General features: G+C 52.9%; 1 protein-coding gene across 15 annotated transcripts in view; it reads left to right on the forward strand.

Annotated features, from left to right (window-relative positions):
* The window catches only part of scrib (scribble planar cell polarity protein), a 59,410-nt gene that overhangs the window by 19,888 nt on the left and 20,154 nt on the right, over nucleotides 1–19,368 (forward strand). For 14 of the 15 annotated variants that reach the window (XM_062479107.1, XM_062479111.1, XM_062479109.1 and 11 more), the window contains 19 exons: nucleotides 963–1,080; nucleotides 2,221–2,299; nucleotides 2,484–2,573; nucleotides 3,948–4,004; nucleotides 4,504–4,567; nucleotides 5,966–6,040; nucleotides 6,137–6,281; nucleotides 6,982–7,100; nucleotides 7,309–7,508; nucleotides 7,771–7,937; nucleotides 8,154–8,281; nucleotides 9,025–9,150; nucleotides 9,240–9,416; nucleotides 9,558–9,977; nucleotides 12,429–12,491; nucleotides 16,086–16,175; nucleotides 16,300–16,377; nucleotides 16,491–16,808; nucleotides 18,521–18,601. In XM_062479107.1, the coding sequence (XP_062335091.1) occupies nucleotides 963–1,080; nucleotides 2,221–2,299; nucleotides 2,484–2,573; nucleotides 3,948–4,004; nucleotides 4,504–4,567; nucleotides 5,966–6,040; nucleotides 6,137–6,281; nucleotides 6,982–7,100; nucleotides 7,309–7,508; nucleotides 7,771–7,937; nucleotides 8,154–8,281; nucleotides 9,025–9,150; nucleotides 9,240–9,416; nucleotides 9,558–9,977; nucleotides 12,429–12,491; nucleotides 16,086–16,175; nucleotides 16,300–16,377; nucleotides 16,491–16,808; nucleotides 18,521–18,601 (2,595 nt within the window). The remainder of the gene's footprint in view (nucleotides 1–962; nucleotides 1,081–2,220; nucleotides 2,300–2,483; nucleotides 2,574–3,947; nucleotides 4,005–4,503; nucleotides 4,568–5,965; nucleotides 6,041–6,136; nucleotides 6,282–6,981; nucleotides 7,101–7,308; nucleotides 7,509–7,770; nucleotides 7,938–8,153; nucleotides 8,282–9,024; nucleotides 9,151–9,239; nucleotides 9,417–9,557; nucleotides 9,978–12,428; nucleotides 12,492–16,085; nucleotides 16,176–16,299; nucleotides 16,378–16,490; nucleotides 16,809–18,520; nucleotides 18,602–19,368) is intronic. The other variant, XM_062479104.1, reaches the window with a different exon arrangement.

The following is a 19,368-nucleotide window of genomic DNA, read 5'->3' on the forward strand; positions in this document are numbered from 1 at the left end:
CTCCCTCTTGTCATCCATCTCTCCCTCCCCCTCTTTTCCAGCTGCTAGCCTTGCCTTATCTTCTGCTACAGTAGGCTGGTGAGAGACTGAAGCTATGTTCTACTTGCGAGTTCCCAGCCAAACTCAACACACACACACACATACACACTTTTGCTTTTGAACAGGAAATATCTGTCACAGAGGAACACAAAGTGGAGCGTTCTACACTCAGGCAGCATAGAGCTGTCATGGCTTGCATTGTGTGTGTGTTTCTCCTTTCCTCTGTTGTCTAGCAGCAACATTACAGAACACACAGAGCAGACCTCAATTAACTTGGTACGATTCTGAGAAAAGAGAGAGAGAACGGGTGCATCAGAGTTGCACAACACATGTTTTGATCGGTAGGAACCTGTTTGCCATTGCCAGGATTTACCACCTAATCATGTTACGATTCCAAACCTCCCAGAGTTTCCTGACTTTGACTTGAGTTGAGTATAGTTTGGCTAAAGGCTCCAAGCCTGTCTGGACCCCCCTCCTATGTACAGGCCTGGTTTAAACCTCAGGTCCAGGTCATCTCCTGTCACCCAGTGCTCTTCTCCACAACGCTGTCATCAGTATATGATTGGAACCAGGTCACGACGGGGCAGACAGAAAGGTTTCCAAGTCTGCAGGAATCTGTTTGCCTGCCTGCCTGTCTGTCTCTGTCTGCCTGTCTGTGAGTTACAGAGACCAGGCTGGTCCCTCTGCTGCTGGAGGAATGTGCTGAACGCCGTCCCTCCAACAACCAGTCTGTTGTGAGGGTTCTTGGCAGTTGAGGCTCGGCCAATCGAAATCTGCTTTGTTTGGCGGTAGTTGCCATGGTGATAAGGGGTTTTCCATGTTGATGGAATATCTGTTTGGGAAGAGACTGTCTACCCTGGTGATCGAATACAATTGTGTTAGTGTCCTCCTCATTAACGTTGTGTTTGTGTGTGTGTTCACAGCCTTTCTTCAGACTCCTGAACCTGAGGAAGCTTGGTCTGAGCGACAATGAGATCCAGAGGCTTCCTCCTGAGGTGGCCAACTTCATGCAGCTGGTGGAGCTGGACATATCCAGAAACGGTACGCACACACGCACACACACACACAGAAGTTGGTCCTGGTCAAAGACTACCTGTTTTCCCACCCACCCATGCATGTGTTGACGCCAGGCCGTTAACACACACTTACTTTAAAGGCAGGTCGTAAACAGATAACGCTGTGTTGGCATGCTCCAGGAACTGAAGTTTCAGCTTAGAGAGACAGAAAGACCCAGAGCAGAAAAACCTCAGAGGAAAGGGGACACTCACTTCCTTACATTTACATTTAGTCATTTAGCAGACGCTTATCCAGAGCGACTTACAGTAAGTACAGAGACATTCCCCCCGAGGCAAGTAGGGTGAAGTGCCTTGCCCAAGGACACAACGTCAGTTGGCATGACCGGGAATCGAACTGGCAACCTTTGGATTACTAGCCCGATTCCCTCACCGCTCAGACACCTGACTCCCTCCTTACCCATTCAGCCGAGGGAGGGAGGGAGGGAGGGAGGCAGGGAAAGTGATCCAGGATCATAATAAAGCGGCCCTGGTTAATCAATCCTCAATATCCTTCCCCTGTATCAAATAATGGATCACTGATGTGTACATCCACGACACCATCTCCAGTGTGGCTGGCCTACATAGACCCGCTCTGCAGGGCGTTCTGCCTCTCTAGGTAGCAGGCGTCCTCTCGCTGTCCTTGGGCCTCGCAGATATCATGTGATCACGCTGGCAGGAAGGGGCTCGTGGATAGTTGTTTCAGGGATGGAACTGGAGAGCTGTTGGCGTGAGCTGTCCAGGCTAGCGGCCTGGTGTTTTTACTAGCCTCAGTAGCCAGACGGACTTTCAGGTAGCTAGCACGATACACAGACCTGTACCAGCGTGTGGAACTGGAGCTTAATGTGAGGTTTTCTCTTCCTTCTTTTCCTCTTCCCCATCTCTCTTTCTCTCTCTGTCTCTCTCTCTCTGTCTCTCTCTCTCTCTGTTTCTCTGTCTCTTTCTCTCTGTCTCTCTCTCTGTCTCTCTCATTTCATTCAGTTTCTCTGCCATCTGGTAAAAATTCCAAGGGAAACTGAAATAATTTGCTCTATAGAATGTGAGCCCCCCCTCTCATAACCAATCACACACACCTCAATCTCGCTGACTGTGCCCCCCCCCCCCCCCCCCAACGTTTTCCTGTCTGCAGACATTCCTGAGATCCCAGAGAGCATTAAGTTTTGCAAGGCGTTGGAGATCGCAGACTTCAGTGGAAACCCCCTCTCCAGGTTGGTGGTAGCCTCCATCTCTCTCCACCTTAACACTCACAAACACATGTTTGGGTTCAACCAAATTGCCCCAGAGGGGAAAGTAAAGGAGTCGATTGCGTTTCACTCTCATGCAGCAACACAGCGCATGTCTGTACATTTCTTTGGTTGTTGCTCTGAGTCGTCCCCCCCTCTTCCCTGTCAGGTTACCCGACGGCTTCACCCAGCTCCGAGCGCTGGCTCACCTGGCACTCAACGACGTGTCACTGCTGGCACTGCCCAACGACATCGGGAAGTACGTATTCACAAACACACACTCACAGCCATCAACCCCCACCCTCCCCTCCCTCCAGGAGGGGCCTCCAGACTGGGTGGGGGGGGCACTGTTAGGCATGACCAGATGGATCACCCCCACCCTGCCAAGTCAACCCGGTCCAACAGACCTCCAGACTCATCTGACTCACTAACCACTCTCCTCCCCCTCTCTGTCATCCTCCTCTGCCTTCACCTCCTACGGCAATCCTCCTCCTCCTCCACCCCTGCTCTCCTCCTCCTCCTCCTCCACCCCTGCTCTCCTCCTCCTCCTCCACCCCTGCTCTCCTCCTCCTCCTCCACCCCTGCTCTCCTCCTCCTCCTCCACCCCTGCTCTCCTCCTCCACCCCTGCTCTCCTCCTCCTCCACCCCTGCTCTCCTCCTCCTCCTCCACCCCTGCTCTCCTCCTCCTCCTCCTCCACCCCTGCTCTCCTCCTCCTCCACCCCTGCTCTCCTCCTCCTCCACCCCTGCTCTCCTCCTCCTCCACCCCTGCTCTCCTCCTCCACCCCTGCTCTCCTCCTCCTCCACCCCTGCTCTCCTCCTCCTCCTCCACCCCTGCTCTCCTCCTCCTCCACCCCTGCTCTCCTCCTCCTCCACCCCTGCTCTCCTCCTCCTCCACCCCTGCTCTCCTCCTCCTCCTCCTCCACCCCTGCTCTCCTCCTCCTCCTCCTCCACCCCTGCTCTCCTCCTCCACCCCTGCTCTCCTCCTCCTCCTCCTCCACCCCTGCTCTCCTCCTCCTCCTCCACCCCTGCTCTCCTCCTCCACCCCTGCTCTCCTCCTCCTCCACCCCTGCTCTCCTCCTCCTCCTCCACCCCTGCTCTCCTCCTCCTCCTCCTCCACCCCTGCTCTCCTCCTCCTCCACCCCTGCTCTCCTCCTCCTCCACCCCTGCTCTCCTCCTCCTCCACCCCTGCTCTCCTCCTCCTCCACCCCTGCTCTCCTCCTCCTCCACCCCTGCTCTCCTCCTCCTCCACCCCTGCTCTCCTCCTCCTCCACCCCTGCTCTCCTCCTCCTCCACCCCTGCTCTCCTCCTCCTCCTCCTCCTCCTCCACCCCTGCTCTCCTCCTCCTCCTCCTCCACCCCTGCTCTCCTCCTCCACCCCTGCTCTCCTCCTCCTCCTCCTCCACCCCTGCTCTCCTCCTCCTCCTCCTCCTCCTCCACCCCTGCTCTCCTCCTCCTCCTCCTCCACCCCTGCTCTCCTCCTCCACCCCTGCTCTCCTCCTCCTCCTCCTCCACCCCTGCTCTCCTCCTCCACCCCTGCTCTCCTCCTCCTCCTCCTCCACCCCTGCTCTCCTCCTCCACCCCTGCTCTCCTCCTCCTCCTCCTCCACCCCTGCTCTCCTCCTTCTCTTCCACAGCCTGGCCAACCTGGTGACGCTCGAGCTCAGGGAGAACCTGCTCAAGTCCCTGCCCACGTAAGTGCCCCCTCCCCTGGGTACAGCCGCTCCATCTGCAGCCTCCCATCCTCCATAGCAGCCTGAGGCGCTACCTGCTTGTTAAATACCTAATCACCGCCGCAGCACCACACAGCTGTAGCCAGGATATGATCTATTAGCATGTCTCTCTCTATATCTATATACATAGAGCCTCAGAGCTGCTAATGCATTTTGCTCATGAATAGAGATGTAGTCTGTTAGCAAACAGCGTTAAGTGTTTCGACTGGCTGTCCTAGACTGCAGGCCGAGTAGGAGAGGCAGGGTTGTGATGTGTTGGCTGCCAGGCTGGCCCAGACGCCCCAGCCCTTGACCTCACTGTCACACAGACACACTGCATGATGGATGAGGCCGGAATCCTCTGCATCTCTAGTCCCGACTTCAAAAGCACCTGTGCTCTCTGTTGTAACATTCTTGTGGTCTGGTCTGGTCGTGGTCTGAACCGGGTGTTGTGTGACTGATTGTTCTTTCCCCCGTTCAGATCGCTGTCTTTCTTGGTCAAACTGGAACAGCTGGACCTGGGGAAGAACGAACTGGAAGTGCTGGTGAGACTCACTTCTGTGCACAAACAGACGTTATACTTGGGATTAGCAATGAGTTGGACACATTCACTCTCCAATCATGGTTCCAGCCCACTCAAGTACACAGACCCTTGTTTACCCCACAAAATGACATACTTGACATTTCTGTTGTTCATCCAGCCCACAGCCCTTAAACACACGTAACCTAACTAACACAGCTGACGTGGCCCACAGTCCCCTGATGGAGCTCTTGTAATGAGCTATGTTTGGGCCTGGGGTGCTATATTTTCCCTCCAGTCAGGATGTCTGCATGGGAACGCCTGTGTGTGTTGTGTGCCTTTTGATCTGAGCTGGGTGGAGGCAGAGCACACAGGTGAGGTCATTCTGTAACCATACCTGCCTGCTGATCTACCTGCCTGGCTGTCGTACGCCAAGGCCTGTCTGCCTGTCACACTTGAGGCCTGTCTGCCTGTCTGTCCGTCTGTCACACTTGAGGCCTGTCTGTCTGTCTGTCACACTTGAGGCCTGTCTGCCTGCTCTCCCCCAGTCTACCTGTCACACTTGAGGCCTGTCTGCCTGTCTGTCTGTCTGTCACACTTGAGGCCTGTCTGCCTGTCACACTTGAGGCCTGTCTGCCTGTCTGTCTGTCTGTCACACTTGAGGCCTGTCTGCCTGTCTGTCTGTGTCTGTCACACTTGAGGCCTATCTGCCTGCTCTCCCCCAGTCTGCCTGTCACACTTGAGGCCTGTCTGCCTGTCACACTTGAGGCCTGTCTGTCTGTCTGTCTGTCTGTCTGTCACACTTGAGGCCTATCTGCCTGCTCTCCCCCAGTCTGCCTGTCACACTTGAGGCCTGTCTGTCTGTCTGTCTGTCACACTTGAGGCCTGTCTGTCTGTCTGTCTGTCTGTCACACTTGAGGCCTGTCTGCCTGCTCTCCCCCAGTCTGCCTGTCACACTTGAGGCCTGTCTGCCTGCTCTCCCCCAGTCTGCCTGTCACACTTGAGGCCTGTCTGCCTGCTCTCCCCCTGTCTGCCTGCTCTCCCCCAGTCTGCCTGTCACACTTGAGGCCTGTCTACCTGCTCTCCCCCAGTCTGCCTGGTAGCGGAGAGGGAAACTGTAATTGGAGCGTAGGATTTATGTTTGTGTGTTTATCTTGGCAGCAACCCCCATTTCCCCAAAGGTGGATCTGAAACGGCCTATATGCAGCGTGTTTGCGCTCCAACTTGGCTCACTAAACCTAATCACCTGTCTTCATTTAAGACAACAGTGTCAAGATAACAGACATGCCCTCTGTTTTCTTAGCTTATGATTTTTTTTCTTCCTCCATTTCTCTCTTTTCCATCTCTCTCTCTCTCTGATCTCTCTCTCATCCCTCTCTCTCTCATCCCTCTCTCTCTGTCTCTTCCTCTGTCTCTCTCTCAGCCGGACACTCTTGGTGCTCTCCCTAACCTGAGGGAGCTGTGGCTGGATCGCAACCAGCTGTCCTCTCTACCACCAGTGAGTGGCAGCCGTCTTCATACCTGTCACCTGGTTCAACCCATTACACCTACACAACTGGGATACTGATGTGTGTGTGTGTGTGTGTGTGTGTAGGAGCTGGGGAACCTGCGGAGGCTGGTGTGTCTGGACATCTCTGAGAACCGGCTGGAGGAGCTGCCCTCAGAGCTCAGTGGTCTGTTGGCCCTCACTGACCTGCTGCTCACACAGAACCTGCTGGAGATAGTCCCTGATGGAATAGGTGAGGAGGGAGGGAGGGAGGGGTTGGAGCGGAGGGAGGGAGGGGTTGGAGTGGAGGGAGGGAGGGAGGGGTTGGAGCGGAGGGAGGGGTTGGGAAGGAGGGGTTGGAGTGGAGGGAGGGAGGGGTTGGGAGGGAGGGGTTGGAGCGGAGGGAGGGAGGGGTTGGAGTGGAGGGAGGGGTTGGAGTGGAGGGGGGTGAGGGGAGGACGATGGAATCTGTCCTATTGTGTGGAGCCTTGTCAACTTAATCATCATGTCACCTCATTGTGGGTGTAAAGCAGGCCGTTTGAGCTGCTTTGTCCAGGTGTCGTGTCTGTAGGAAGCCCATGGGCTGTCCCATTGTGACTGGGGACAGGGGATACCCCTCTGGGTTTCCATGCAACAACACTGCCCTCTACTGGGAACGCAGGGCCTGGCACTCATGAAGAGGGCAAGGTTGTGCCCTACTCAGTCTCGGTTCAAATTCTCCTAAACTTGAAACCGTGCTTAAGGTTGTCACTAATCTAACACTGGTTATCACTAATCTAACACTGTTGGATAGGCTGAAATGAAGGCTTCGTTACCCAGCTTTTACCATCCTACTCTATCAGATCAGTGATCTCTCCAGAGTGGAGAGCACTGTGGAGAGTGAGTGGGACTGATGGGACTGTAATAGTGGGCTGTTGTCAGTGAACTGAGTCCCTTTGGGTTTCTGTCCTCAGGCAGTCTGAAGCAGCTGTCTATCCTGAAAGTGGACCAGAACCGCCTCACGCACCTCAGTGACTCCATAGGGGAGTGTGAGAACCTGACAGAGCTGGTGCTGACTGAGAACCTCTTACAGGTACGTACGCTACGCCACACAACCCGGACCTCCAGAGCCCACAGGCCGTCACCAACACAAGAACATCCTTCACTGACATCTTTGAACCACGTTGGAGAGTATGTGTTTGTGTAAACACCACCTCCTTCTTCCTCCGTCTCCCTCTCTTCCCCTTTCTTTCTGGCCTTCCCTCTTTCCCTTTCTTTCCCTTCTCTCTCCGCCCTCGCAGACTCTGCCTCGCTCGCTGGGCAAGCTGAAGAAGCTGACCAACCTGAACGTGGACCGGAACCGCCTGGGCAGCGTGCCCAGCGAGCTGGGCGGCCTGGCCAGCCTCAACGTGCTCTCCCTCAGGGACAACCGTCTGACCAGGCTGCCCGCCGAGCTGGCCGACGCCACGGAGCTGCACGTGCTGGATGTGGCGGGGAACAGGTAACCTCCGCCTGATGCTCCAGACCGCCCTCACATCCTGCCTCACCGAGCTCCAGTCTAGCCTTCATTGAACCTCTTAGGTTGGCTTAAAGGTTGTTTAGATTAGTTGATGTTAATTCTTTTATATTAATTTGAAGGTCAGTTCCTTTTGGTCAGGGACAAAGATATTTATATAAAGGTTTTTTCAGCCTTTATCTTCGACTGTTTTCTGTCCCTCTTTGTTTCACCTGCTGGTCTAAACCCCCCCCCCCCCTTCCCCCAGACTCCAGAACCTTCCATTCGCCCTGGCCAACCTCAACCTGAAGGCCATGTGGCTAGCAGAGAACCAGTCTCAGCCCATGCTCAAGTTCCAGACCGAGGACGACGAGAGGACAGGGGAGAAGGTGCTGACCTGCTACCTGCTGCCCCAGCAGCCCTCTCCTAGCCTGGGTGAGTCCTCCTCGGCACCCTGACCCTCCACCAGCACCCTCACCTTTCATATTCATCAGCCATCTCCATAGCCATCATCTTTCCCTTCGTCATCATCACCACCATCACCACATATTCTTCACCTGCGTCATCTTCATCCTCATCACACGTTCCTCTGTGTTGGAGCAGGAAGTGGCCCTGTGCTGAGTGTGACTGTGTGCCCTGTCTGTGCTCCAGAGAACCTGCTCCAGAACAGCGTGGACGACAGCTGGACCGACAGCAACCTCAACCGTGTGTCCGTCATCCAGTTCCAGGACGAGACCAAGGGCGAGGAGGAGGACGACGAGGCAGCGGCCGAGCGCAGGGTGAGTGAGATGCCCGTCTACCTGGGGAAACCTGCACACGAGTCTCCTAGGAAACCTACGCACGAGTCTCCTAGGAAACCTACGCACGAGTCTCCTAGGAAACCTACGCACGAGTCTCCTAGGAAACCTACGCACGAGTCTCCTAGGAAACCTACGCACGAGTCTCCTTGGAAACCTGCACACGAGTCTCCTAGGAAACCTACGCACGAGTCTCCTTGGAAACATGCACACGAGTCTCCTAGGAAACATGCACACGAGTCTCCTAGGAAACATGCACACGAGTCTCCTGGGAAACATGCACACGAGTCTCCTAGGAAACATGCCGGGAGTCTCCTAGGAAACATGCACACAAGTCTCCTCAACTGAAGTGGCTCACAGAGGATGAGGGAAAGGAAATCAAAATGTTGTTGAGGAGTGCTGGAATTCAGCCGCTGTAAGGGAAATCATCATTGGAATTTAACTAGAAGCCGTTTCTTTCAGAATGGAATAGAAATGAAAGGAAAAATGCCCTCGGGATGATTACATAGAGAGCGCTACAGTGACTCTTAGCTGTCAGTAGATCAGTGTTTTATGTGTGTCTATCTACATGCAATGCAGTAGTTAGTACTTGGCTTGTACTGTAAGTACTTACCTGATTCCCTCAGGGCCTTTGCTTTGTGTCTGACTTGGTGATTTACGCATGCATGTTTAACTGACTATCTTTGTGTGTGTGTGTGTGTGTGTGTGTGTGTTCATCATCCCAGGGTCTACAGCGCAGGGCCACGCCCCACCCCAGTGAGCTGAAGGTGATGAAGAAGGTGATAGAGGAGAGGAGGAACGAGGTCTACTCTGCCAGGCCTGATGGAGAACTGGACTCTCCAGGAGCAGAGGTTAAACACACACGTTCACACAAACTCGCACGCACACACACAGCCTCTCACAGACACATCCTCACGCCTCGTGCGATTGTCGTTTGCAGGAGAAGCGACTGAGCGGTCTTTCCAATCAGAGCCACGACTCCCAGGCGTCCAACAGCACGGCATCGGCCAACTCCCACGAGGAGAGGCGGGGCCTGATCCCCATGGGGGAGGAGCTTGTGGAGGTCCGGGGCCGAGAGGAGGAGGACCTGGATGAAATGGAGGTCGAATACATCGAGGTGAGGTCATCAAAACCCTCCCATTCCAATCCAACCTACTCGGCGCACTCACGCTATGGACTGTTCTGTTTGTTACACTCATTGCTTGGCTGTTACTCTTACACTCGGCTGTTCCTTTCCTGCAACCCCCCCCCCCCCCAGCCCACGGTGCACTTTGCGGAGGAGCCCATCATCCGCGGCGGCGGCGGCGAGGAGGACGGCGAGCAGGACGGCGAGCGCAGCGAGGACGAGGAGGAGCGGGAGGGGCGGCGGGCGGCACTCTCCTCGGAGAAGCAGCGGCTCATCAGGAAGGACACGCCGCACTACAAGAAGCACTTCAAGATCACCAAGCTGCCCCGGCCTGAGGCGGTGGCTGCACTGCTCCAGGGCTTCACCCCCGAGGGCCGCCCCCCCCCCACACGGGCCCCCGCGGAGGAGGAAGAGGAGGAGGAGGAGGAAGAGGAAGATGAAGAGGCGGAGGAAGAGTGTAATGTCACCCCTCAGCGCCACCACAGGGTAGAGATGGCAGAGCTGGAGAACAGCCGCCACCTACAGGGCAACTCCTCCCTGCAGCCTGTTAAGGTAAAGGGGGGGGAGGGAGGGGTGGGGGTGGGGTGGGGGGGGGGGGTTGTTTGGGTGTTTTTTTTTTTTTTTTACACGTACAAATGCACAGACACATGATACAGCAGGTCTTTCCTGTCACACGCTGAGCTTTTTCGCCTGGGGCCCAGAGCCTGGAGCCTGTCCCGCCCCCACTGCCTCTATGCAGCCTAGAGACACCCAGATGCATAGAAGCCACCTACCTATCTCTCTGTCCCTCTGCAACCTGCACTCGGTTTGGACTTCTCACAGCACGTGGATGTCAGGGGGGATGCCATCGCATGCAGTGCTGTGCAAATTCAACCTTTTTGCCAGAGAGGAGAAAGAAAGAAAATGATTGTTGGCACTGCAGGAATGTTCTACCGGGAGTTGTCATGGGATTGCACTTGCAGTGACGAGAAGTCTTGAATCACTGACCAATAATGAATACGAGTCATGAATGATCTACAGCCCTTCCAAACCCTATCAAGTATTCATGTGAGAATATTCACGCTACCCTACTGGAGAGTCTCCTCAGAGCACAACGCCCCCTGGTGGCAGTTTGGAGTTCTTACACCCACTCATCTGCACACCATCTCCTTCCCTGGCTTCCAGCCTCAAAGGACTGCAGGCTTGCTACCTTCCCCCATACCTCCCTCCCTTCCTCCCCCTTTTCCTCCCTCTTCCCTCCTTCCCTCCCTCCCTCCCTCCACCAACACCACATGCGTTCCTCCCTCCTCTCCCTTTCCCAACCACGTTTTAATGAAGGCCAGACCATATATCATTATTTCACTGAGAATGGTACACTAAAGTTGTAGTTAACTTACAATTACACACAGGTCAGTACAGGTCAGAAGTATGTTCCGTTATTGGGTGACTCATAATTCTTACAGTCCTTGGCTCATCTGGACCAATAAGAGAATACCTATTTCCTATGTCAAATGACAGATCCCCGCCCCCGATTCCAATGCTGGCCCCTCCCACTGTGGGGATGTAGCCCCGCCCCTACCACACCTCTGTCCATTCCAGTACTCTGCTTCTTACCACATAGTTTGCTGTCTCCCGTTTTTAATTTGTTAATGAAGTTTCCCTCTACCTGCCCTCGTGAGAGTGTGTGTATTAGAGAGAGACACAAAGGATGAACGTGTGAACGCTGTGGTTGATGTAAACTGCTTTTTGTTAAATTGAGCACCTTTTAATCTGGAATGATAGTGGAAATCATGTTGGCGATCATCTGACAACTGCTAACTAACACACAGACTGATGGATGTGTTTGTGTGTGTGTGTGAGAGAGAGAGTGTGTGTTTGTGTGTCCACAAACCAACCCAGTGTTTTGGGGGGCAGAGCCGCTCAGTGTGAAACATCGAGACCTGGGGGGGGGGCTTCATCATGTAGTGACGTAGCTTCATCATGTAGTGACGTAGCTTCATCATGTAGTGACGTAGCTTCATCATGTAGTGACGTAGCTTCATCATGTAGTGACGTAGCTTCATCATGTAGTGACGTAGCTGATGGACGGGATTAGATCCACATGATTGGAACCACCACAGCTGATTTTCAAATGGTTTATGGACGCAAGGTTTTATATGACGTGACTGATGTCATTTGACGTAATTCGCAATTTTGTAGATGTTGGGTGTGCTCTACTGTAATGGCAGTTGGATGATTTTCTTTAAAACTATTTGCTTCAAATATATGTGTTTCTACAGTAATTGGTGAAAGGGTACTTTGAAATCAAATTATTCTGCTGTACACGTGTATACTAGCATAATCGTATAAGCAAAATCATGTTTGTGATGATTTTACAACTGAGGGTGGAGGGAACAACTGAGGGTGGAGGGAACAACTGAGGGTGGAGGGAACATCTGAGGGTGGAGGGAACATCTGAGGGTGGAGGGAACATCTGAGGGTGGAGGGAACATCTGAGGGTGGAGGGAACAACTGAGGGTGGAGGGAACAACTGAGGGTGGAGGGTACTTTGGTTTAGTAGCTGCTGCTTCCCCCCCCACCCCTGCTTCACCCCCACTCTCCCCTCTTTGCCCTCAAGCTGGTGTCCCTGTGGGGCCTGTAGCTGCTCTCATCCTGGGTCTCGAGATTTTACCTCTGCCTGCTTCTGCTTCTGGTGTCTGGGGGTGGATGTGTGAGCGTGGGCCTGCTGTCCTGGTTCACTTTGGACCACAAATTGAAGACCCCAAATCCACACACCGTAAACCCCTGGTGGAGATGGACCCAAATTTAATTATACACTAGATGTCAAATATGGACACGCAAGTGGCAGTGAGACCGTGAGGTGTGTGTGTGTGTGGTATCGTTATTTGAAGTGTGTGAGTTGTATAATGTTTTAATTTATCCTTTTTTTTTTTTCTTTTTTTTTTGGGTTGGAGGATGCGAGTGCATATTTGTTATTTTGGCCTCACTAATCTGCATGCTTCTCGCTGGTTCCTGTCCTAACAGGGGGTGTCATTTGATCAAGTCAATAATCTGCTGATTGAGCCTGCTCGAATTGAGGAGGAAGAGGTCTGTACCTACTCTCTTTCCCATCCACTCTCCCCCTCTCTCTTTCCCCCACTCATTCACTCATCACCCACTCTCTCACCTGCTCTCTGAGGGGGGGAAAACAACAACGACACCAACCCCAAAACAACAACTCACCAAAATCCATGATTAATCCAAGCCAATTGCCAGGGAAATGCTCATCTCAACTCACCCTTGGAGCACTAGCGTGAGAGAACCTGTAGGGGGCGATGCTGTAGCGGCGCTAGCGTAACAATTCATCTCATACGTCATAGTCTAATTATACACTGGAAATGGAAATGGTGGGTGGAGGTTATATAAAAGATGTAGTCGTTCGTGAATAACATTTCCCTCCCCCCGCCCCCAAGATGGAATTTTCTCTTGAGGTAGCTGGGTCTAACTGTCCTTCCAGGGCTGCTAGCGACAACACCGTCAGGTCATTCGACCCATCAACAGGTTCTTCCAAGCTAGAACTCGTCTTTCTTCTCTTCCACCCTTTGTCTTCCTCCCTTTCTCTGCCTCCTCTTCATTCCCCTGTTCAGGCTGTGTGGCCGGGAGTGGCTGGACAGGTTTGGGCTTTGATGGGCAGGAGGAGGAGTGGGGGTGGGGTTCACTCAGACCCCCCTCCCCTCCCCCCCCCTCCCAACCTTGCAGGGTCAAGCCAACAAGAGGAGTTTGAAAGTCAGATTCTATGTGTTGAAGCAAAACTAGCAAAACCCTTTCTGTGAGCATCTGATTAGCAAGATGTTTAGCTTTTTGTATCTGTATTCACGATGAATTGTATATGTCCGCGTTTTGATGTACACACATTTCATGGATGTTTTGTCCTTAGCACCCACTGTCACCTACTTGGGACCAGTGTAGCCCCTCTGGCCTGTGCTTGTGGAGGCCCTAAAATGCGAGAGGGCTGTGTGTGTGTGTGTGTGTGTGTGTGGGGGGGGGGGGGGGGATGCAACTCTACTGAGGACGCCCAAGGAATGGTTAGCGATGCTTGACGGCGTGCGTACGACACGTTAGTGCCACCATCTGTTGGATGACCGTGTCACAGAGGCAAGCGAGCAGAACCTCACTTTCACACGGACAGAGACCACCTCGGCCTTCTCCCACCCTCCGCCTCCCGCGCCCAGACACCCCGCACTTCTCTCCTCTTCCCTCACTCCCCCACTCATCTTTCACCCTCATCCCCACTTTCTCCCACTCTCTGCATGGCTTGCGCTTACTGCATTCACACATCTGGTCTGACACACACACACACACACGTACGTGTTAAGATGTTCTATGTTGTCTTACCCCTCTTGTTGTGCCCGTGTCGTCATAGTCCCGTGACCCGTTGTGTTGCAGACCCATCTCTCCACTCAACGCAGCTGTGTCTGACCCGTTTGTAATAAATGTATGATGTCGTTTGTTTCATCATCGTTTCCCCCTTCATGTACCTGGGCTAATGTCAACACGGTGTGGCGAACATGCCCCACTTGAGTTGAGATTAGCCTGGAGATCTGTGTGGCCCCCGTCTGTCTGTCTTTCTGTCTGTGTCAGTCTGTCCTTCGCCTGGTCTGTCTGGTGTGATTCTCCTCTGATTGGCCAGTCGTGAGGGGGAGCAGGGGGGTTCACTTCCCTCACACAACGAGGCTCATGAAACCACACATGTACAGCAACGGATCAGTCCCCCCCCACACACACACACCCACCCACCCACACACACACACCCACACACACACATACAGTTAGGTCCATAAATATTTGGACATTGACAAAATTTTCATCATTTTGGCTCTGTATACCACCACAATGGATTTGAAATGAAACAATCAAGATGTGCTTTAAGTGCAGACTTTCAGCTTTAATTTCAGGGTATTTACATCCAAATCAGGTGAACGGTGTAGGAATTACAATACATTTTATATGTGCCCCCCCCCTTTTTAAGGGACCAAAAGTAATTGGACAATTGGCTGCTCAGCTGTTCCATGGCCAGGTGTATGTTATTCCCTCATGGGAGTTCGTTATTTCATTGACAAGGAGCAGATAAAAGGTCTAGAGTTCATTTCAAGTATGGTATTTGTGTTTGGAATCTGTTGCTGTCAACTCTCAATATGAAGTCCAAAGAGCTGTCACCATCAGTGAAGCAAGCCATCGTTAGGCTGAAAAATCAAAACAAACCTATCAGAGAGATAGCAAAAACATTAGGTGCGGCCAAATCAACTGTTTGGTACATTCTTAAAAAGAAAGAACGCACTGGTGAGCTCAGCAACACCAAAAGACCCGGAAGACCACGGAAAACAACTGTGGTGGATGACAGAAGAATTCTTTCCCTGGTGAAGAAAAACCCCTTCACAACAGTTGGCCAGATCAAGAACACTCTCCAGGAGGTAGGCGTATCTGTGTCAAAGTCAAAAATTAAGAGAAGACTTCACCAGAGTAAATACAGAGGGTTCACCACAAGATGTAAACCATTGGTGAGTCTCAAAAACAGGAAGACCAGATTAGAGTTTGCCAAAAAACATCTAAAAGACCCTGTACAGTTCTGGAACAACATCCTATGGACAGATGAGACCAAGATCAACTTGTACCAGAATGATGGGAAGAGAAGAGTATGGAGAAGGGAAGGAACTGCTCATGATCCAAAGCATACCACCTCATCAGTGAAGCATGGTGGAGGTAGTGTTATGGCGTGGGCATGTATGGCTGCCAATGGAACTGGTTCCCTTGTATTTATCGATGATGTGACTGCTGACAAAAGCAGTAGGATGAATTCTGAAGTGTTTCTGGCAATATTATCTGCTCAGATTCAGCCAAATGCTTCAGAACTCATAGGACGGCGCTTCACAGTGCAGATGGACAATGACCCGAAGCATACTGCGAAAGCAACCAAAGAGTTTTTTAAGGCAAAGAAGTGGAATGTTCTGCAATGGCCAAGTCAATCACCTGACCTAAATCCAATTGAGCATGCATTTCACTTGCTAAAGACAAAACTGAAGGGAAAATGCCCCAAGAACAAGCAGGAACTGAAGACAGTTGCAGTAGAGGCCTGGCAGAGCATCACCAGGGACGAAACCCAGCGTCTTTTGATGTCTATGGGTTCCAGACTTCAGGCCGTCATTGACTGCAAAGGATTTGCAACGAAGTATTAAAAGTGACAATTAGATTTATGATTATGTTAGTTTGTCCAATTATTTTTGGTCCCTTAAAAAGGGGGGGGCACATATAAAATGTGTTGTAATTCCTACAGCGTTCACCTGATTTGGATGTAAATACCCTGAAATTAAAGCTGAAAGTCTGCACTTAAAGCACATCTTGATTGTTTCATTTCAAATCCATTGTGGTGGTATACAGAGACAAAATGATGAAAATTGTGTCAATGTCCAAATATTTATGGACCTAACTGTATATCCGTCCACCAAGTCACCATAAGTCTCTCCCACATCCCCACTATCAGGTGGTTAACGATGGTTAGTGGATGCACTGGGGTTGTGAGCCCTCCTTCCCCCGGGCCTGAGGGCAGGGCTGTTTAAAGTCCCATCCCCCGTCCCCCCCCACACACACACTCACTCCCAGAGAAGCTGACCCTACCCCCTCCGTGTCCCCCCCCCCCCCCTGCAGCACACCCTGACCATCCTGCGCCAGACAGGGGGCCTGGGCATCAGCATAGCCGGAGGGAGGGGCTCCACGCCCTACAAGGGAGACGACGAGGTAGGAGGAGCGAGGAGGAGGGGCCTCCCAGTGTGTACTCTGCCCTCATGTACCCTCATATACTACATGGAACAGTTGCTAGGGGAGGTTGACCCATGCGCGGGGGGGGTCTGTGTGTGTGCAGGGGATCTTCATCTCCAGGGTGTCTGAGGACGGACCTGCAGCCAGGGCCGGGGTCAAGGTCGGGGACAAACTCCTGGAGGTGTGTGTCACGCACTCGTGCTTCATCTCTCGGCCCAACGCCCCCAAACGCGGACCTCTCGAGTTTCTGACTTCCTGTCGCCTTCTCGGTCTCTCCCTGTCTCCCTCCTCCAGGTGAACGGCGTGGACCTCCACGGGGCGGAGCACCACACGGCGGTCGAGGCCCTCCGCAGCTCGGGCTCCTCCGTCTCCATGACGGTGGTGCGGGAGCGCATGGTGGAGCCGGAGAACGCCATCACCACCACGCCCCTGCGGCCCGAGGACGACTACTTCCCCCGGGAGCGGCGCAGCAGCGGCCTGCCCTTCCTCATGGACGCAAGCCCTCCCGCCCCCCGCCACCGCCTCTCCACCTGCCTGGTCCGCAACGACAAGGGCCTGGGCTTCAGCATAGCCGGGGGGAAGGGATCCACCGCCTTCCGGACGGGTGACACGGTGAGAGACACACACACACACACACACACACAGGTGGAGATCCCACACGTGCCTTCTCTCAGTGTAAAACTGAAGTACAACTAGAACACACACACACAGACGTGTTCCACCAGCTAGCAGCCACACACGGCGCGTGTGTGTGTGCAGTAGCCGGCACATGGGTGAGGCGTTGGGGCTCCTGCAGATCCCTGGGATGAATATTTCATAGGCCAGGCCCTCGGTGGAATACCATGCATGGTGTCAGGTTGTCCCGCATGAGGCATGAGGCGTCTATTGAGAATCCATCAGTTGAGACAGGCACAGGGTTCGTAGGTTGTAGACCTGGTTGAGGATGACCGTTTGCAGTGTGAGTGAGGTGGTTAACGCTCCTCTTTTGTGATCAGCAAGTCCCCCAGGTAGTATCTTCACCCCCCTGATGGGATCTTTAAAAACCACAGCGTTTATAACCATCGCCAGGGAGACAGATATGAATAGCAAGCCTTGACACCTGATCGTTTGTTGGTGACGGGGCGGGGGGGGGTGGTGAGTGAGGGTGATTGTATTTTTGGGCCACATCATTGGCTGGCCTCATGCAACACCACTCTCACTCACACACACCGTTCAGAAAGCCTGAGAAGGACAGGAGGAGAGAGGGTACTCACACAAACATACCTGGAATACTGAAGAACTTTAAGTTTACTGTAAGTCTTAGCTGGTCTCTGTGGTTTCTTTACCTGTTGGAATGATCTCTGATTGTAAGCATGGATATTGAGTACATTTGACATTGTATTCATGGACGGTGTAGGTGTAAAGCCCAGATCAGGGTGGTTGTATTGATGTCCTTGCAGGCTAGATGGGACTCCATGCTAGGCAGGTGTAAGGACACGTGGCCATGAGGTCACCCTAGTTTGGCTCTGTTCTGCTCTATGACACTGTACAGCTTAGCAGTGGTTTAGATTCTGCCTGGAGTGACATTAGTGGTGCTGTGTGTTAATTGGAGTGGCTGAGTTAGTCATTGACGTTAGAGGGGGAAAAAGGTCGAGCCATTTTGCTGACAGTTCAAAAGTTCTTCTCAGAGATCTCTAGCTAGGTATTAAGCTGCGGTTAGTGACTGAATGAGGCTTATATTTAGACTGTGTGAGGTCATCATCATGGGATATGGTCCCCTACTGACCCTCTGGCAACCCCCATTCACACTCACACACTCACTCACACTTTACTGGCTGGCATGGTTTTCAGCCTGGAATTGCAGCCTGTTTCCGCACTCTCCTGTCAGTTTCCCCTTAGATGAGAAAGCTTCCCAAAAAAGACTGAAGGTTAGACTAGGAAGACTTGAATATCATCTAACCCCAATTCTCTAGATGGATCATTTAAAATACACCGGTGACTTAATGTAAAGTGTGTATAAACAGCCAGTACCCCAGATTCTCCCTGATCCCATCCCACCATACTTGGACCGCAGTGTTTAGCTACAGTGTTAAACTGCTGCTGCCTCTGCGCTGCTGCCTCTGCTCAATGTGGTCTGTTCTTTCTCTCTCTCCTCCATCTCTCTCTTTCTCTCTCTCTCTTTCTCCTCTTTCTCTCCTCCATCTCCTCTCTCTCCATCTCTCTCTCTCCTCCATCTCTCTCTCTCCTCCATCTCTCTCCTCCTTCTCCTCTGTCTATCCTCTCTCTCTCTCCTCCCTCTCTCATCTCTCTCTCCTCCCTCTCCCTCTCCTCCCTCTCTCGCCCAGGCTATCTACATCTCCCGCATCGCCGAGGGCGGAGCCGCCCACAGAGACAGCACGCTGCGAGTGGGAGACCGGGTCCTCTCGGTGAGTAACGCCTCCACACCTCCCCATCCCTCCATCACTTCTCTCATCCCTTCCTCTCATCTGGCTCGAGGCTGATGGCCCTGTTTGACATCCACACAGATGCTGCCTTCCATACTCTCCTCCGGGGGAAAGATCACTGACCTGATATAACGGGATCGGTCGCATCTGTGTTGGAAGCACTCGTTTAGCGCCTGTCCCGTCATATTCCATCACAAAATGGAAGTGTGATGTGTTCTCGAGTCTCAAACAGAGCCCCAGCAGTGTGCTGCCGTCGTGTGACACTCAGACAGGGCAACACACTGTCCTCAACTGCCAGAGACAGATTAACCTCTCTCCCCTCTCACTATCCTCAGCTACAGATGAACCTCTCTCTCCCTCCTCTCCTCTCACTGTCCTCAGCTACAGATGAACCTCTCTCTCCCTCCTCTCCTCTCACTATCCTCAGCTACAGATGAACCTCTCTCTCCCTCCTCTCCTCTCACTATCCTCAGCTACAGATGAACCTCTCTCTCCCTCCTCTCCTCTCACTGTCCTCAGCTACAGATGAACCTCTCTCTCCCTCCTGTCCTCAGCTGCCAGAGACAGATGAACCTCTCTCCCTCCCTCCTCTCCTCTCACCGTCCTCAGCTACAGATGAACCTCTCTCTCCCTCCTCTCCTCTCACCGTCCTCAGCTACAGATGAACCTCTCTCTCCCTCCTCTCCTCTCACTATCCTCAGCTACAGATGAACCTCTCTCTCTCTCTCTCTCCTCTCACTGTTCCTCTG

The sequence above is a fragment of the Osmerus eperlanus genome, chromosome 15 (genome assembly GCF_963692335.1).
Source record: "Osmerus eperlanus chromosome 15, fOsmEpe2.1, whole genome shotgun sequence".
NCBI lineage: Eukaryota > Metazoa > Chordata > Actinopteri > Osmeriformes > Osmeridae > Osmerus > Osmerus eperlanus.